Genomic DNA, 18799 nt, shown 5'->3' on the forward strand with positions numbered 1-18799 from the left:
AGACTGTCATCAAATAAATACATATATAGTATTTATTCAATTGCTGCATTAATTTCATCTAAAGCAGATACACTATTTGTAGGCACTGGATTAAGGTGAGAGAGGCTGAGCTACAGCTTGGCATTTGACCTAATGGCATCGTCAGGTAAGGAGGGGGGGGGGGGGGGGCATGCTACCACATCACACATCCATGCAAACGGTAGTTACTTAGGGAATAGCACCTACTGTAAATTATTATGTATTTGTAAATTCACCTCTGAACCCTCATTTTATTGCAGAATCTGCAATTTCCAACCCTGATATAGCATTAGTATATTAGTAAAAAAAAAATCTAGCCATCTGTCAATTTTTATAAAATTGTCAATGAAAAATATATCCAGGTTTGGAATGGGACTTGGTGTAAATTAGAAAAATTGTGAAAAAAGCACAAATCGTATCTATAAAATATATTTTTAAAAAAACTTGCAGATGATGTGCTGGTGACAGCTAGTGTCACTGTGACCCTTCCCATACTCATAAAGTTTAGAAATAGAAAAAAAAGAAGGCTCGGCTCTGATTGGCTGCCGGGTTCGCCCGCTATTGGAACGCACACTGTCGCGCTGCAGTGACGTAGTAAAGAGGCGACTGTCAGGGCAGTTGAGGATGTTTAGGAAACCGAATCGCAACCTACGTGTCCGGAAAGCGGCGTCCAGCGACGAGGAGCACGAGGGCGGCCAGGAGCACAGCCAGGTAGAGCGGCCGAAGAGACCTGGGGGCCGCGGCCTGACCTGCGGGACTAAGAAGTGTAAGGCAGCGGCGGATGGCTCGGCCAGTGATGAGGAGCAGCCGGGGGATAAAGCTCCGGGTAATACAGTGCTTGCAAAGCCCGACCCAATACCCCTCGGTACAGGCCCACCCAGCATACTCAGCTTCAGCGAGGAGAGGGAAGGTGAGACTGGTCTGTCCCCTGTCCGGCCCTGCCCTGTGGTCCTCTGTCCTGTCTACCTCCCAGACCGCTGTGACTACCTGTCCTGTCTGCCTACATCCATAATACTGTGTCTCTCTGTCCAGCAACAGATCTATACTTGATACAGTTTGTCCCTGCCTGTCCTGTCCCTGCCTGTCCTGTCCCTGCCTGTCCTGTCCCTGCCTGTCCTGTCCCATGTTTACCTAACTGACCTGTCCTGTGCCTACCTGGCATGTCTTTCTCCCAGTAGCTCTGTACTTGGCACAGTTTGACTCTGCCTACATGTTTACCTACCTGCTCTACGCTGTCTAATATTGCTAAGGATTCAATTTTAACAAAAGTATTGTACTGAAATGTCTATGACATGCGTCTGTCTATTGTGAAATGTCTAACTACATGACCCCATGTGATTCTAATTGTTCTGCTTGTCTGTCAAATTCTAATCCTACCAGTCCTGCAAGGTCTACCGCTCTGTCTTTTTGCTGCACTTGTACCATGCTCTCTCTGTTCTGACATATTTGCCGCCTTCTTACAGTGTGATTCTATCTGTTATGATTGTACCAAACTTAACCTCTATAGCTACCATCATGTGACCTTGAAAAGACAATACTAGACACCATCCAACTGGTTACTGTGGCTATAGAATCAAGGATTTAACTGCTGGAAGCATAGAAAAATTGTTTTTTATCTAAATTTAGTTGACTTTGTTCAGCCATACCCAGGGCCGGATTAAGGGAAAGGAGGCCCCTGGGCTAAGGGGGCCTCCATTCCCCCATGAGGCCCCCCCCCCGTGATCCGAATCATGAGAGTGAGACTCACGAGATCTCCTTAGTAAGGAGACTACAGCGCGCCGGGAAAGGACTGGAGTGAAAGTGCTCAGCAGCATTGATCGCTCCGGGGGCGCCCCCTCTCCTGACCGATCAATACTGCTGCTGAGCACTATTTAGGGCCCCCTGGATGCCCGAGGCCCCTGGGCTGTAGCCCAGTTAGCCCTAGGGTTAATCCGGCCCTGGCCATACCATAGCATGCAATATCCCAGTTGGAAATCCCACAGATTTTGTTTTTACTCCTATAAATGTATCTTTAATGACCATGAATAGTCCTGTGTGGAAAAGTACCAATATGCAGCCAAAATGCAGTTATGGGTGCTTCAGTTAAACAAAGATTATTTTTTAGGGTGGCAAGTAGCATTTACAAATTATTGTGCTGAATTAAATGTAAAGGTTTGTTTTATTTTTGGTTATTTTGCCCAAGCTGACTTAAATCATACTTGCCAACTCTCCCGGGAACGTCCGGGAGACTCCCGCATTTCGCGGGAGTCTCCCGGACTCCCGGGAGAGTGTGGCAATCTCCCTGATCTACCCACTTCCTAGTGAAGTGGGCAGAATACAGTTCAAACGCCGCGATTCACCGGGAATTGCTAAAATGACGAGATTTTCGGGGCCCCATCCGCTACACGCCCACCTCCTACTGGCAGCTCCCGGAACAAAAATATTAAATGTTGGCAAGTATGACTTAAATATGAGATTATAGTGAAATAGTGTACATATGCAGTATTTGTGATAGAAGAAACTAAGCCTGTATTGAGCTTACATGATGACTCTCATTTCCATTTATTTTGCTCTAGGAGAAGAAGTGTCCTTTAGGCTTAGGAAGCCAACTGAAAATACTGTGGTATTTAAACTGCAGAGGAAGGCAGAACACATTGACCATGCAAGCAAGCCAAAGGAAAATGGTTGGTAAAGATTTGCAACTAGTGATAAACAAATCAATTGCACAAAAAATAAAACACGATAGTGGATTCCTCAGCTATGACTGATCTAATATTATTATTAAATCCTTGTGCAGTATGTTAAAATGCAACTAACTACAGTACCTTCTTCTGTGACCAGGGCCCAGCTAGTCAGCATGCATTGTGACTTATTTTATATGTTTAGGTGCTAAATGGTTACTTAAAAAACACACACACAATTTACATTTTCATATGTGAATAATGGCAGTAAACTTGGCTGTCCATTCTGTTGCAAGTGAAGTGTGGTGTTTTTTAAGTCTCCATCACAAATAGAAACAATTTTAAAAATTGTGCTGATATAGGATTAAGTAAAGATGTAATTTAAAGTAGGAGGATGCTCGTTATGACGTTACTGGTTATGTCCCAGTGTGTGGATCCAGCCTTCTGTATAGAAAATTTGTTACCTAGGAGGCTGCAAGTCTGCCTCATGCATTTGTGCCTATTACATTTCATTAAGAAAAACATTAGTTTCCAGGAATGTAAACTGTTGGATGAGGGGGTCAATGTTTTAGTAGTCCTTTTAATAAATATTCATAGAAAATTGTGCACATGGACAAAATAGTATTAAAATATGATTAGTACAAAGTATTTAGGTTGGTAGTATGAGGAAAGAGAATCGCAATCACCCATTTTTTGGGGAAAGTAAATCCTACTATACCATCAATATATGCAGCTACTTAGTAATAAAATTTACACTTTAACTTCATTAAGGTTCAGAAGGGGACACCAGTTCAGAGTCGGAGCACAGTGAGAATGAAGACATCGATTGGTTAAAAAAAGAAGACTCTCCGTCCACAGCGAGTAACAGTCCACCTGCTTCCCCTCAGACATTACTGGCAGGTCAGTTGGTGCGAGAATCATGTATTCGTATGTTGTCCTAGAGATGCTTTACTTGTGTGACTTTATACTAAACGCTGCGTAAATGATATATTAATGGAAGGATGAAATTATATAATATTATACGCCGCCCAAATCATTTCTAGTAGGTCATTCTTCAAGGTGTGTTCACATAAGTTTGCATGGTCAGCGGGACTTTCAGTCCTTGGTAAAATCGCTATAGAAATCGCATCTGCAGTAACTTTCTGTAGTGGGGACCCAGCTTGATGTGACCTACAGATGCAATTGTTTGACCTGATCACTGAGTAACCACATACTGTCTGCAGCCTTGTGCCTTTATAAGGTCACAGGACTCCTCTGTGAAATATAACATGCTTATAATTTACAGTACATTATCCTATGCATGTACTCATGTTCAACCATTGGCCGCCAAATACTTTTTATAATGGAGCAAGTAATCTTTAGGTTTCAGTGGTATCCCTTTGTATTGCTATAATCAGAGGGTTTATTGTGCATATGATTAGTTTTTACACACAATGAGGGTGATCTCTACTGGGATGTTGGACCTAATGGTTGTTTATCGTGTGATTGGCACGATGATTGGGTGACAAACCTGTAGTGTGTACCCAGTTTAACCTGTGAATAGCAAACAAGCAAAATTAGTGATTCATTTTAATTATGATTTAAATGTGCAAATAGGTGACTCTTTCTTTAGCTAGGTATTGCTGATAAGAGAGAAACAAATCTACTCTGTAAAGTTACATTTGTTGTGTGATCAGTGGGGGAGACAAGTAGAAGGTAACTTGCAAAAGACCCACTATATTGTATAAAAGAGCGATGACTCTTAAATCCAGACTAGTTCTCAGCCTGCTAAAGGTTCCGTCTTCCAATAATTCTTCTGACCGTATCTCTCCTGTTCTTCCATTTATTCAGTGTAGACACTTATACTAGATCTTGACTAGTAATATCATCATCATTTATTTATATAGCGCCACTTATTCCGCAGCGCTGTACAGAGAACTCACTCACATCCGTCCCTGTCCCATTGGAGCTTACAGTCTAAATTCCCTAACACACACACACACACACACACACACACGGGTCAATTTGTTAGCAGCCAATTAACCTACCAGTATGTTTTTGGAGTGTGGGAGGAAACTGAAGCACCCGGAGGAAACCCACGCAAACACGGGGAGAACATACAAACTCCTCACAGATAAGGCCATGGTCGGGAATTGAACTCATGACCCCAGCGCTGTGAGGCAGAAGCGCTAACCACTAAGCCTCCGTGCTGCCCCCACTAGATCTTGACTAGTAATATATTTATGGCTAAAGCTTGCCGTGCACAGCAATAATGCTGACCATTTAGCTACATTGAACCACGATGCCCAGACATTGCCATGCCATGGCCATGTAATCTGGGAAAACTAGTAGTTCTCTAGCGTTGTAGCTCTAGTTGAATCAATGGTAAATAATAAAAAAAAAACTGCCAACGATAAGTGTGTTTGTTTGAATATTTTTGTAAATCTTTTTAATGCGATTTCCGTTCAGCGCAGGTGAAATCCCAGATGCTAAGCGGATCCGAGCAGCTCGCAGGCAACGGACGCGGGCCCGAGCCCAGGGAGAATACATATCGCTCGATGCAAGTCATGAGGGGTCAGATTCAAGTCCATCACAAAGTGACCATGAACTGGATGATCATGAGAGAAGGATCAAATTTGCCCCTGGGGTGAAAACCATTAAAGAGCAGATGGCCGATGAGATGTGTAAGATCCCTGCAGCTGCAGATCATTCCATTACTAAAACAATCGTCAGACATCAAAGCATTGTCATTTGGTTCTGTACGCCTGGCATTTGGCAACAACATGGCGCAGTTAGGAGAAGTGTGGGAGGAACTGCAGGAGCAATTTACTGAACTGCAGGACCCATGGATATCTTAATGAGCCATGCTAAATGTGTTCTTTCATATAATTTACATGTTGGCCATTAATCTGCATGGCATTGTCAGTATTGTTCTTGGTTATATAGTGCCACAAGGTTTACGTAGCCCTTGTACAGTGGGTGGGACGAAAGGGGCAAACAAGACAGATGATGCGATATGCCATAATGGAAATATAGCATGACATAGGATGTGACCTAATAAAACGTAAGTACCATATTCTACAATACGGAGGTTACTAAGAACAGGCTACATGGTAGAGAGCAGACCTGCAGAAGGTCGAGGGAGGGACATGGCAGTGAGGTAGAGCAAGAGAAGACTGGCTAGTATGAGACAGAACGATAATAGGGGAAGAGGCATGCATTTAAGACAGAGGGTTGGAGGATTGGGCACATGTACAGGAGAAGAGGGGCGGGGACATAGGGGAAGGGAGGGCCCTACTCATAAGAGATTACAATCTAAAAGGGAGGCAGTTGAAAGAAGGGGGCTGACACAAAGAGGGGAGGTAGTTGAGGTAGTTGAGGGATGAAGAACGGGTTAGGCGGTGGACTGGTGGGCTTTAATGACAAGATGGGTTTTAAGGGCACATTGGAATTTTTCCCGGGGGGGGGGGGGGGGGGGGGATTCTGATCACTTTGTAACACTTTACATTTTTCAAAATAATTCTATCTGTAACTCATTGCAACCCTTCACTTATTATATTAACTACACTAACTTCATTTTAATGTATTTTGTTTATGTATTAGATCATTGAACAATCCTCTGTGTTTGGCATTCTTACACCACTGTCGGTATTTAGATGCAGAATAACTGTACTGCTATTATTGTTTTGTAGCGTCTGCCAGCGACCATGACAGCGAGGGCCGGGAAGCTGATGACTCGCAGGACAGGTGGGAGGAGCAGCAAATAAGCAAAGGTCTCAAACGTCCGCAGGTCAGCCTTTCATTGATTGCATAGTATACAATGCACTGACACCCAACATGAATTACTCCCCATATCTCAGAGTAAGAATCAGTTGTCTTGAGTTCATTCTACAAAAAGAAAAAAAAAAAAATTTGCATTTTTCAGTTTGTGATTACAACTGTCTGTGTCTTATAGTATTTTTATGTTCTTATGATCCTTAGTCAGGCTTTAGCACAAGTGTTTCTAGCTGTGGTGGCACTCTAATACCCGATGGGGGTTTTATTGGTTGACTATCCCTAGAGTACATAGGGTAGCACTTGTTGGATGACCACTGCAGTGTGTATCACTGAGCTTGTGCATAGTGCGCTCTCATCTCATTGTCCGTGCTTTGTATATTCTTGTTCTACCAGACGATGAACAAGGGTTTCTTACACGGACGCAGTCCACCTCCTGTGAAGAGACCGATCGAGCCCAAGTTTTCTGTGCTACTAGTGACTGTCGAAGATATTAGAAAGAAACTGACAGGAAGGTAATTGTTTCAAGACATTATATACTCTTCGCCTCTCCCTGGAGGGCTAACTTTCACCGTTCAGAATCGGGATGATTTGTACTCCTTATTGGTGTATATTTTGTTCTAGGGACATTTGTCTGAATGCTAAACCTGAAACACAAGTTGCCTTCTATGACAATGATGATTCTGGAATCTATATGTAAAGTTCCCATGTCTTACCAGAACTTCTGATGTTTGATATTGTATCTACATGTGACGTGCAGCTGAAGTCAATCTATGTTCTGTTATCAGCTGTTTAAGTCAAAGAGGCCAAATACATTGTCCTTTAGTGGATATATTTTATACGTTACTGGTATTGGTTCTACAACAGATTGCTGACCGCTTCTGTAAAGAGCGGAAAAAGAGGTTTATAGGAACCTATTTATTTGAGGAAAAATATTTGTCCACTGTGTCTTTAACTTGACGTTCCTTCCGTCTTCTCCATCGTCAGAATAGCCTCCGTTCAGGAGGTCCACCGATCGCATGTGGTGGAAAGTGACAAATACGCCCGTGACCTTGAAAACTCGAAGAATATACTACAGATGCTTGAAAAGTCGTCCAGTGAACAGAGCTACAAGTTCTTGAAGGAGATGAAGATTTACGTGGAAAACTTTGTCGACTGTCTCAATGAAAAGGTGAGACTATTTTATTCTTACCTTCAAAACCACAAAATTGAGCACATTCAAGGTGCAGATTGAGCACGTTCTGGGTCAGTCTGGGCATGTATCTGTGCATGTGTTGACTCTTACAAGTGGGTACAGTTGTGCATAGCATCCATATATATGTAGAGGTGGGCAATATTTATATTATGACTTAAATTAAAATGCTTTAAGACACTAATTAAAGAGTAGATGGTGGTGATGTTAAATCCAATCTGAGGATATGATATCATCCTTGGTACCAAACTCTTAAATATCTCCTACATCTCATAATTCTATAAAAAAAAAAAACCACTGAGACCATGGGGGGGTTAATGTAGGAAATAGCGATTTTTGCAAATCGCCAATATCCGGCGAATTTTCATGGTAAATTTAAAGCAGCAATGGCTTTAAAGGCAAGTTTTGCCTTTAAAGCCATTGCTGCTTTAAATTTACCATGTAAAGTATTTGATATACCCCATGTCTCTTACAGACTCCAATTTGGAGTCTTAGTAAGCAAATAAAACACGTGCGTCAATTGAAATACAAATAGCCACGTTAAGCATTGGTTTACCAAGATCTACTGTTAACTCTTTAACTTCCTGCCACATGCTTAAGAGCCCCTGTCAGTTCAGCTTATGTCTTATCACATGTAGGTGTCTGAAAGTATTCTGTTATGTGTCCCATTTATTTATGGGGACAAAATGGCTGCGCGCCCCACCGCACAACCCCGGTAAGTGTGCCGTCCCCACCGCACAACCCCGGTAAGTGTGCCGTCCCCACCGCACAACCCCGGTAAGTGTGCCGTCCCCACCGCACAGCCCCGGTAAGTGTGCCGTCCCCACCGCACAGCCCCGGTAAGTGTGCCGTCCCCACCGCACAGCCCCGGTAAGTGTGCCGTCCCCACCGCACAGCCCCGGTAAGTGTGCCGTCCCCACCGCACAGCCCCGGTAAGTGTGCCATCTCCACCCATTTACTAACCCCCTTGTTGTAAAATGTAAATCTCATTTTTCCACTTCATTGTGAAACTGCACTTTGCAATGAACGTCCCTGATTAGAGGTAGTATATTTATGTTTTGTGCAGGTCCTAGTTGAGCCATATTGGATTCTTACAATGTCTTCCTGTCCACTTTTGCCAACCATCTCGTGTAAACATTTGCCATAATGCAATTAGAGCGTTTTATTTTTAGTTGTGCGTTTCTGGTATAAAAGTGACCCTGCACGTTATTCCCAGAGCCTAATATCAAACCTCTCATTGGATGTTGGAGAAGAAGGTGGATGTGTATTGTTCACCCTATTACATAACTGTGTGTACAGTGTGCATCTCTCAACGCTCACTGTGACCATATTGGGTTTAGGAGCGTTCCCATAATCTCCTCCTTTTTTTAGCTTATTTAATTTCACAAATAGTTGCGCTGGGAATGAATAGTTCTATGCTATTATACTCATTGGAAGCACTAAACTGGTCACTTCAGACTCATTTTACCAATATAGCCTCCAAAGCAGGTGTTGGAGGTCAGGTGCAGTGACCCCGGGAATGAGTCTGTGCAGCCACAGGTCAGTCGCCACAAATGACTACAATAAGAGAGCAGGGCAGTGTTAAGGGATGTCGCTAAATATCTCTTCCGTTAGTCATTAGAAATATTTGTATTTGGCCACAGGGCAGGGGTTGGACTATTTCTAAGCGAGCAGCTAAAATAACCTTAGAAGCAAATATATAAGGGTCTTGTTTTGCTGTGAAAATCTTCTATTAAAGGTATCCCCCCACCCCCCACACACACACTTGTTAAATCATATTTCAACCATAACACTTTTTTACCACATGCCCTCCTTGAGCAAATGTTTAAAATGCGACATCATAGATGTGCAACAACATGGCTGCGACATTTGTACGGCAACACAGAAATGTTGCGGGACTTAGGAAAAAGGTTTTGCCCTAGAAACAGTGCTCCAAGTCACTGACAGTAATTGCCACCTGATGAAAATGGTTTGTGATGTTTTTGCATTATTTAAGACTTGCCATATGATATGTTGCCATGTCCAGTTTTGAGTCTGTTTTAAAATGACGTTTTAATTGTGTCCAAAATGTCGAGAATAATTTTACACATTTAACTTACTCTTTGTAGATAGTAAGAATTAAGGAACTGGAGGCGGAGATGTTCCAGATCTTGGCGGATCGCACTAGAACTCTGGTACAGCGCAGACAGGACGACCTCCGCACTGAGTCCGCTGCAGTTCAGAGTGAGTACATGAACGACCTGCGATCGGTGCCGGACTTGTCCTCCTCCTCTTCAGCTCATAGAACTTTGTCATTGTTTGTCCCTTTTTCTGTCAGGAAGTGGGAAACCGGGTGACGTGGAGACAGCAGAGGAGATAACACAGAACCAACTGCAGGACATTGAGCTAAGGAGGTAAATGAGTTAATGCTTTGCAGGAATTATCATTACACATTTATGATTATTGATAGAAATGTCAAACTTCATGTATCGGGCCACTTTGTGTCACCAAAAAGAGGAACCACAGCTACACTGCCCTAGGCTCCAGATGCTGAAAGGGGCACCTTTTCTCCCCCCTCATTTTGTGCCTACTGGTCATCTTTCGACCTTCATGTGCTCATCTGGCCGTTTCTTCTGCTTTGGAACGATCCTCAGACAATGGACATCCAGAAGTATCTGCAGAAGGAGCCTAAACCCAGCAACAGGACTCTTCTGTCATTGTGAGGGTTGTCTACCGCAGACGTGAAGGAATTTTTCTTCAGCGTATCTTACGGTATCTGTTTCTATCTCTGTCCAGGGCAAGGAGGCGGCAGAAACGGGAGGATTCTGGCCAGAAAGATCACCATGAAGGAATGTCTACCGACGATGAGCAGTCTCTTGACCAACAGACAGATTTACGCATAAGCCGAGGTAGCGGACAATGGGAGAGACACAAGGCGCTTGTCTGATTTCTGCGTGTTGGGTGTAGAGGTGACAATTGAGCTAGCTAAAATTGTAACATGCACCAGGAAAATAAACACCCCAAAATATAATAAGCCCATGTTATTTGAGCACTTGGCTCTTGCATAATTGTCAGTCTTTATTAATATCAATGCATCTCCATGGTTACGAGTGCATAACCTGTTAGTGTATCTACACTCGGACAGGGAGGAGGCCTGGAGCACAGACACTAGTGTGTGTGTGTGTGTATATATACCCTGAAACCCTGTAGCATTTACATTTTAATTTGAATCTTCTAACCCTCACAGCCTTATGCATAATTTCTTACAGTTTAATAGCGGTCCAGAGTAAAATCTGAAACACAAGCTGTAATTGATAATATAATATGGAGCAATAACCTCTAGATGTCTGGATTATCAGACAGGGATCATTAAGCATGGCTGGGATATCTGATACATGTTCAATGTCCACCGAGTGGAAATATTACATTGATTAGTAGGTTGGCAGTATCTAGCTGATCATTGTGTGACATGGAATTTATAGACTTGTTGTCTCTGACAATGGGTAGGATAAGTAGCAGGGAAGGTGTTGGTACATCTTAAACTTTCCTTTATAAATTCAACCGAAAAAGAAATTTAAAAAAACTTATTTAAATAACACATTTTCCCCCCTCTCCAGAGGACATCTTGCTGCAGTGTAAATCCATCTTTGAAGACGTGCATGAAGACTTTTCCCAGATAAAAAACATTCTGTCCAAGTTTCGTGTGTGGAGGGAGCAGTACCCAGAGTCTTATTATGATGCCTACATCAACTTATGTATTCACAAACTGCTTAGTCCGCTGGTCCAGTTGCAGCTGATCGGCTGGAATCCTCTGGAGGTAACGTTACCAATTGAATGTAATGTCACTGTGTTTATACATTTCTTTACAAAGGAAGACGAACATCCTTAACCGGCCAGAATTTTCCGGCTTCTCCATCACTTGCAAGGAAGACCGACAATCTATTCCCCTTTGAATGTAACACATGTTGTTAAACCTGGTCTATACATGTTGCTGGTTGTATAATGATGGCTTGTGCAGTCTGTGTGAGTACTCTGTCTCCACCTAGGACAACGCTGAGCTAGACCAGATGCCGTGGTATTGTGACCTGGAAGACTTCTGCTTCACCAGAGATGAAAACACGGAGGACAGTCCAGATCTTAAAGTGCTGACGGCTGTCGTTGAAAAGACTGTAATCCCCAAAGTTTCAGGTGAGACTGTTCATGGATACAGAATACTAATATAGACTTGCAGCATGTTCTAAAGCTCTTTGGTAAGACCAGCATGATGTCTGCCTTTTCCTGCTGTTTTACGGGGACAGCATTTTACACGTGGAAAGAAGTACATCTAAATGTGTAGTACAATTTAGTTTAGTTGACACAACTGCTCTCTATAGCGCAAAGTGTCCGTGTTGCTGGTTTCTAGTGAAAATTTGCTGCCTCTGTTGTATATAGGTGACCGGAGCATTTGAATGGTTCATATAGACAAGATATGCAACAGAAACCTCTGAGAAGTTGATGCATACAGTCCAATAAATATTATGTCTGCCTGCTCGAGTCTAGATTAGGTTTCATCATCATCATCAACATTTATTTATATAGCGCCGCTGATTCCACAGCGATGTACAGAGAATTCATTCACACCAGTCCCTGCCCCATTGGAGCTTACAGTCTAAATTCCCTAACATGCACACACTAGGGTCAATTTTTGATAGCAGCCAATTAACCTACTAGTATGCTTTTGGAGTGTGGGGGGAAACCGGAGCACCCGGAGGAAACCCATGCAAACACGGGGAGAACATACAAACTCCACACAGATAAGGCCATGGTTGGAAATTGAACTCATGACCCCAGCGCTGTGAGACAGAAGTGCTAACCACTTAGCCACCGTGCTGCCCACAGGTTTAGGCAAACTACAAGTCCCTACTACAAGTGAGTGCTCTCTCAGTAGAGAGCCTGGCAATAGCTGGTAAGATGTGCTGAGACTTGTAGTTTCACAGCATCTGTTTTTTTTTGTTTTTGGTTGTTTGTTTTTTTTTTACCTAATATAGTACGTCTTATTTTGCTGCTACTTGTTTATGAAGAAATATATTCGTTCTGCTGTTGTGTGAGAGGTCAGGTGACGTGAAGGAGGGAGTCTTGCTGGTGGTCATGTGATTGAAGGCTGTAGCGGTTACAGTTACTCCTGAATGCAATAAACATTAAGTACATCTTTATTGCAGGATATATCGAGCATGTGTGGGATCCAATGTCGTCTGTACAGACGGACAGACTGGTGCATTTCTGCAAGGCGTATGTACTGGAGAATGATTCCAGCAAGGCAGTGCAGGTGAGATAATGTGATGTGACTGTATAGGCTCTTAATGTATTCACACAGAGAGACACCAGAACAACTGTAAAACACTTTCAGCCAGGCCAGTAAGCAGAGTTGGTTTTACAGTTGCCAAGACTCCAACAGTGAAGCAAACGGTAGAGGTGACATTGTCTCGTTACATTGCATGTCATTCTGCGACTCAATCTGTGATTCACCTCTGGGAACTTGATGGTGGACTATTAAGAGAGAACAGAGTTGTACAATGTGTACCTCCTACAGAAGATAATCGGGTCCTGATCACCTGAGCAGTGGTGACAACCGACCAACCCTATCCTACTTCAGATCCTAATGACATGACCGCAGGACAACAAGTCTCACTCTTCCCTGAGAAGACACGGCTTCCTGCCAGCAAGCAGTGGTGCAGCTACTTGTTTCTTCTTAGCCAGGTGGTAGTTTTCAGTGGTCCAGTCCCAAAAACATTTCCTGTTTCCTTCTTGGGTTCTTCTCTGAGCTTTGTCTACCTCTCAAGGGGCCATACTTAAGGCAAAGGCTCCAAAACTCTTAGGAATGTAGGCGAGGGACTTATCTTCGCTAATGTGGCCATTACTGATCCCTCCTGGGCCAGGACTTTGGTCCAGTCTCTTTAGGGTGGTAGAGAAGCCTACAAGCCTCTCATTTGTTGATTCACAAGTGTTCTACCACTCCCGTACATTGGACAACTAGGAAGTAATTTAAACAAATCTATGGTGGACTAATCGGTTTGGACGGTGAGGGTAAAACCAGAGAAAATTGGGAGGAAACCAGACGCTCATCCTCTGCTCTGTTAGAATCCTTTGAGCAACTTCTGGAAACTGAATCTGTGTTTCTTCCAGTCCTAAATATTCAGGACCGAAAAGATCCGTCACTCTTACAACAGTCCTGGTAAGAAAAGAAAACAAGGCATAGCGGGCAGCTTTCTCTCACGATTGTATAATTAGTTGTGTGTGGTAGGGTGAACTAACCTTGACAAGTGATTTTGCGCCACATGGCATTTTGGTGCTCTCTACCCCTTTTCCCTAAGTGCCCTGGAGACTTCACCCCGGAGGGCTCACTATTATTGCGTCACTTGGAGAACAACAACCCCTCTTTTTTTTTTTTTTTTTAATTCTTTTTTTTATTGAAAAGAAAATTAAACAGCTTTTACAAATATATCTGTTTTGCATTGAACGATGCATTAGAGTCATTAATAAACATTGCATATAAAGATACAGTTACACGATTGAGGTGTGCAGTTGCACCAGTATAAAAAACAAAGTACCATTTAGTATACCATAATACATCATGTTGGGATGGGGGAAAGATCAAGAGGAATACGGACAGGGAAGGAGGGAATGATCGGAGATGAGAGAGAGGGGAAAGGGGGGGGGGGGGTGTTCACCTATTCCACTGAGAATATAGTGGCGAATCCTTAAATTCAAGCCACTTGAACCATATATAGTAATACTCCCTATATTTGTCTCTTGATGAATAGAGTGTCATCCATTACAACCCCTCTTTTTGATGCGGATTCCTCCAAGAGTTGCACTTCTGGTCTTGCTGTTTGTCTGACACTCCTGGTTTATGACCATTTTCTTATTGTAACTGCCACCAAACAAGTTATTTTTCTTATTTTCTGTCCTCGGTTCATACAAATCTAGAACGCAAAAAGCCTTAAAGTTCACTGCTCCTGAACACAGAGATAACGGTCTGGCCCCAAGACACCAGAGAGGTCCATGGTGTGTACTACACCTTTTCCTTCTGTTCTGTTATATTTTAAAGCATTCCACAAGTTCATCTCTTTTCAGTGATTCTAAATAGAGTTGCTCTGGTTGGTGTCCCAGGTAATGGGGCAGTGAGGGGGGTATAATTTCCTATATACATCAACATCAGGCATGCTACAGTACAGAGAGCTGTGTCGTAACCTATGGGAATAAAAATAAACATCTCTGCCTAGTAATACAAATCTAGAAAGATAACGGCACGTACAAGCCAACAAGCCACTTCATGGTTGACAACTAACTTAAAGGTCGATCGTTAATGAAACTGCTCCCAAATTCTTAATTGTGTTTAGTGAACATTTATTATTATGTTCAGCTTTTGTAATTGTTTGTTAATTACATTGTAACACTTATATTTTTTTGTTTCTGTATAAGGGTCTTGTCAGTTGTCTTGTTTCAAGATTAAAGAAAGCAATAGAAGATGATGTATATATTCCTCTATATGCCAAAAGGTATGACCAGTCTACTTTGTAGATCTACAGTACATATACATGGGCAGTGTGAAGTGAGAGACATTCATTTGATAGGTGTGGTTTAGAGTACGGGTGACTAACATCACCACGGCCTTGTGGGACGGATGTGCAGGTGTTTGGCTTGACCTGTGGGTCCTTATCTTAGGAAGGTTCATGTGGAAAGTGGTTTTGTATGGGCTCAATGATTGTCAGGGTGCAGGGGACAGAACAATGATCATAAACGGCTGAGACACATTTTCATGTTTTAACAGATTATTAGAAGACAGAAATTCTCCACATTCTAAATTCCAGGATAGACAGTTTTGGTCAGCAGTGAAGGTAAGGACAGTATAGAACCAGAAACACGTCTTTTAATATCTTCATAGATACTAAACCACTGTGCCGTGTGTATGAAACCGATGACCGCTCATTATAACATCTGTATGTTGCACCCTCTACTCAGCGCTTTTGCAGAATATGTCTTCATTGTGGTTTTCCTGGAGAGGTCCTGGGTTTCGCTGCTGTGTAACTTGAATTCAGAGTGATAATGTTCCTGGAATCCCTCTTCCTAGTGTTCTTGGTTTAACAGGACTTTAACACCCAGAACGGGTATAATGGCTTTAACGGACCAGCCAAACATCCCGTCTACTGGGTGTCTCAGAATCTGGCTGCATAATAATCCTTTTGTTTCTTGTTGACAAATGTTCTTGTTTGATTTCTCAGCTGTTGTCTAATGTTCTATGTTGGGACGGTTTTCTTGATGAAGAAACTTTGCAAGAACTGGGCTTGGACAAGCTGCTGAATCGTTACCTCCTGCTAATACTTCTCAATGCAGAGCCAGACTTTAAGCTGGTGGACAAATGCTGCAAGGTAAACACATGGTGCTCCGTGCTGCTAGTGATGACTTGTACAGATCCTTCTCTTTAATCAGACACTGTCATCCTGACTGATTGGCTGGAGGCCCGAGTTACTCACTGTGATAATACCATATTACATGTAATGATGGATCATTGTTTGGTCTCACTGTGCGATTTTTGTTTTATCTCTGCAGATAACGGAGTGTCTCCCACAGAGCTGGTTTAAGGGTCTTGATAATGGATCATCTCTAGCACGGCTGGCAAATTTCAGCAAGCACCTAGTACAGTCCATCCACGCTCTGCACAAACTGGATGACAGGTGAGTGGCAGCGTGGACAGGGCACAATCCCCCCAGATCTTTCACAAGAGTAAGGATGTTGGGGGTCAGGGTGGGGAGGAGTTGATCCCAGTTAAAGGATTTCAGTGAGTGAAAACATTTTGTAATCACGCTCAATGATAAATCTTGGGTGACCTATTCTGAAAAATATAAAGTGACATAGATCTTCCAAATGTCCTGCCAAAATCTTTCCTTTTACTGAAATGCTTATTACCTGGTGCTCTGGCACTGGGTAGAACTACTTCTTTTTACTATGCATTTAGACTTTTCATGACAAATCTAAATACTGATTCACAAAGAGATGGGACTAATCAATTTCTAAAATGTAATGTAGGAAAAAGTAAAAGACTGACCACATAAATGTAGATGGATAGCAGCACTGACCTTTTCAAAAATTATTTTAAAATGTACTATAATTTGGACTTGCAGGAAAAACATGGAGGTTCTCGTGTCTCTGTTGGTGAAGATCAAAGCTCAGAATTATGCAGAGGAAATTATCACTCAATACAAGATGGAAGGACATCGAGTGGCTGTGTGACCTGGACCTACTTCTCATCCTCCTGCAGTAGATAATCCCTCAGCCTGCTGTCGGCTATGTTACACTATATTTCATGTCCTCTCTTTGTGATTTACAAAGCATTTGATAAACCTCCTTGCTGGTGCAGGCACAAATGCATTTTTCTTAACCCAAGAGACTCCTCTCTCTTTGAGACACAAAACTTTGCAACAAGCTGAACCAACAAACCATCTTGCTGCACGTGACCTCGTTATTCTCCACTTTGTAACTAATAAAACATTTTATAAGTTTGAATGGAGTAGGTTTGTTTTTCTGCATTTTTTTTTGTTTCATGAAAACAAATAAAAATAATCAAAAACCGGTAGAACATCCTTGTTCTTCTGTGTCACATAGGTCGTAACAGATTCTTATTTGCCATTAGGCATTCAACAAAACAATAAGCCAATAGGAAGAAGCTATGTATAAGTACAAGCCATGATTCCATAGATTGCAGTAGTCCCTTCCTATACTTTCCACCTCAGCAGAAATGATGGAAATTGTAGAAGATCTGGTTCATGTGGTTGTTATGGTGATTAATGTCCCCTGAGTAACACAGGGCCATTCTTAATCATACCTGGGTTAGTCTGATTTGGGGCTGGTTAATGTTAGTGGATGGGTACCCCAAAAAATTATTACCATTTCCTCACCTCTTCTGAAGCAGGTAGGATCCTGCACTGCAAAATGTAGGGGATCGTTATGGACACGTTACCTTCCTGGGGTTCCTTTTAGCTAGGATAATTAAATGATGTGCATAAGAACTGTACAGACAATATTTTGTGAAGACCTGAAATAGGTGACCAGAACCCAGGATGATGCCATTGAAAAAAGTTTAGAATATATTAAGCCTTATTTTTTTTTTTCACTGAAGTTCTGAATTTCCAACATCACTTTTCCCATATCTCTACGCGTGCCAGTTTTCATGCACATCTGCTTTGCCAACATATGTAGGGGCCGTTTCTAACAAGATTAGATCTGAAGCTCCCTTATCGACCCTGCTCCTCCTCCTACCCCTTAGAAACCCAACTCTTCCTTGTCTAGAGACCCGGCCCGCTCTCTCCGCATGGGAAACGTGCTAGCCAAGTTGAGCCGCCGGCCCTTCCAGCTCAGATATGTGATGAGTTGCAGCTTATTTGTGCAAATCAAACCATTTAATAAATAAGACAACAAGCCAGGTGTTTTTTTGTTTAAATGAAGTGACATTTATGAATTGGTATTATGTTCCTTTAAGGGACATTACAATTCATGCCTGGAAATTCACTCTATATTTACAACTGAATGATGCATATACTAATAGTTTAGTAATCGGATACTTCTGCAATTTAAATGTTTCTTTGGAAGTTTTTGAGCCGATCTTAACAACACTGAGTACGAGGACCACTGCACGGATAGATCTGTGCTCCACCGGGACATGTCTGTACAGCTGCTGGGAGTTTGATTCTGGCTAATGCATTAAAGCCTGACTCTGATGATGAGTTAATGCCAGTCAACAACTTAAATCTCACATCAAACAGCTACATAACCAAACACAGGAAACAGCGTCTTCTAACAGAGGAAGCCTCTTCCCACCACAAGACAGAGCCCCCCTCCCTTTATTATTATTTTACAATGGGAGGGGGTGTAATCTTTTGTTTTAAAGATTGCATATTCTAAAGCAATATAAAATTGTGTTGTAAATATGATACAGAACATCTTTTTCCCCATCTTTATTTCAAGGAATTTTCCTACCTTTGGACGACTTTAATTCATTGATTTGTGAACGTGTTCCTACAACTTCTACTAAATACATTGCTTTATCTTCCATGCTTCCTTCTGTGTTTTTCAACAATGCCTTTCTTTATCTAAGCAGGGTTGCTTATTTGCGATCCACTTGAATATGGAACAAAACTATTCTGCAAATACAGTTGTATTC

General features: G+C 42.3%; 1 protein-coding gene across 1 annotated transcript; it reads left to right on the forward strand.

Moving 5' to 3' along the window:
• The first annotated feature begins 388 nt into the window (after positions 1-388).
• On the forward strand, positions 389-17145 carry GCFC2 (GC-rich sequence DNA-binding factor 2). Its single transcript, XM_075201352.1, has 18 exons — positions 389-928; positions 2577-2681; positions 3450-3578; positions 5132-5341; positions 6350-6447; positions 6828-6946; positions 7419-7602; positions 9732-9846; positions 9941-10016; positions 10399-10511; positions 11220-11419; positions 11649-11790; positions 12801-12907; positions 15064-15140; positions 15413-15479; positions 15864-16010; positions 16192-16316; positions 16764-17145. Exons 1-18 carry the CDS (start codon positions 643-645, stop codon positions 16870-16872), a joined length of 2409 nt encoding a protein of 802 aa, XP_075057453.1. The 5' UTR covers positions 389-642; the 3' UTR covers positions 16873-17145.
• Positions 17146-18799: the final 1654 nt, after the last annotated feature.

The sequence above is a fragment of the Mixophyes fleayi genome, chromosome 3 (assembly GCF_038048845.1).
Source record: "Mixophyes fleayi isolate aMixFle1 chromosome 3, aMixFle1.hap1, whole genome shotgun sequence".
NCBI lineage: Eukaryota > Metazoa > Chordata > Amphibia > Anura > Limnodynastidae > Mixophyes > Mixophyes fleayi.

Bases quoted from the DNA above. Each gene is read 5' to 3' on its own strand.
- GCFC2 (XM_075201352.1), top strand. From the start codon at position 643: ATGTTTAGGAAACCGAATCGCAACCTACGTGTCCGGAAAGCGGCGTCC. The intron at 5,342-6,349 runs GTAAGATCCCTG...ATTGTTTTGTAG, and splicing joins GCAGATGGCCGATGAGATGT to CGTCTGCCAGCGACCATGAC. The intron at 9,847-9,940 runs GTGAGTACATGA...TTTTTCTGTCAG, and splicing joins TGAGTCCGCTGCAGTTCAGA to GAAGTGGGAAACCGGGTGAC.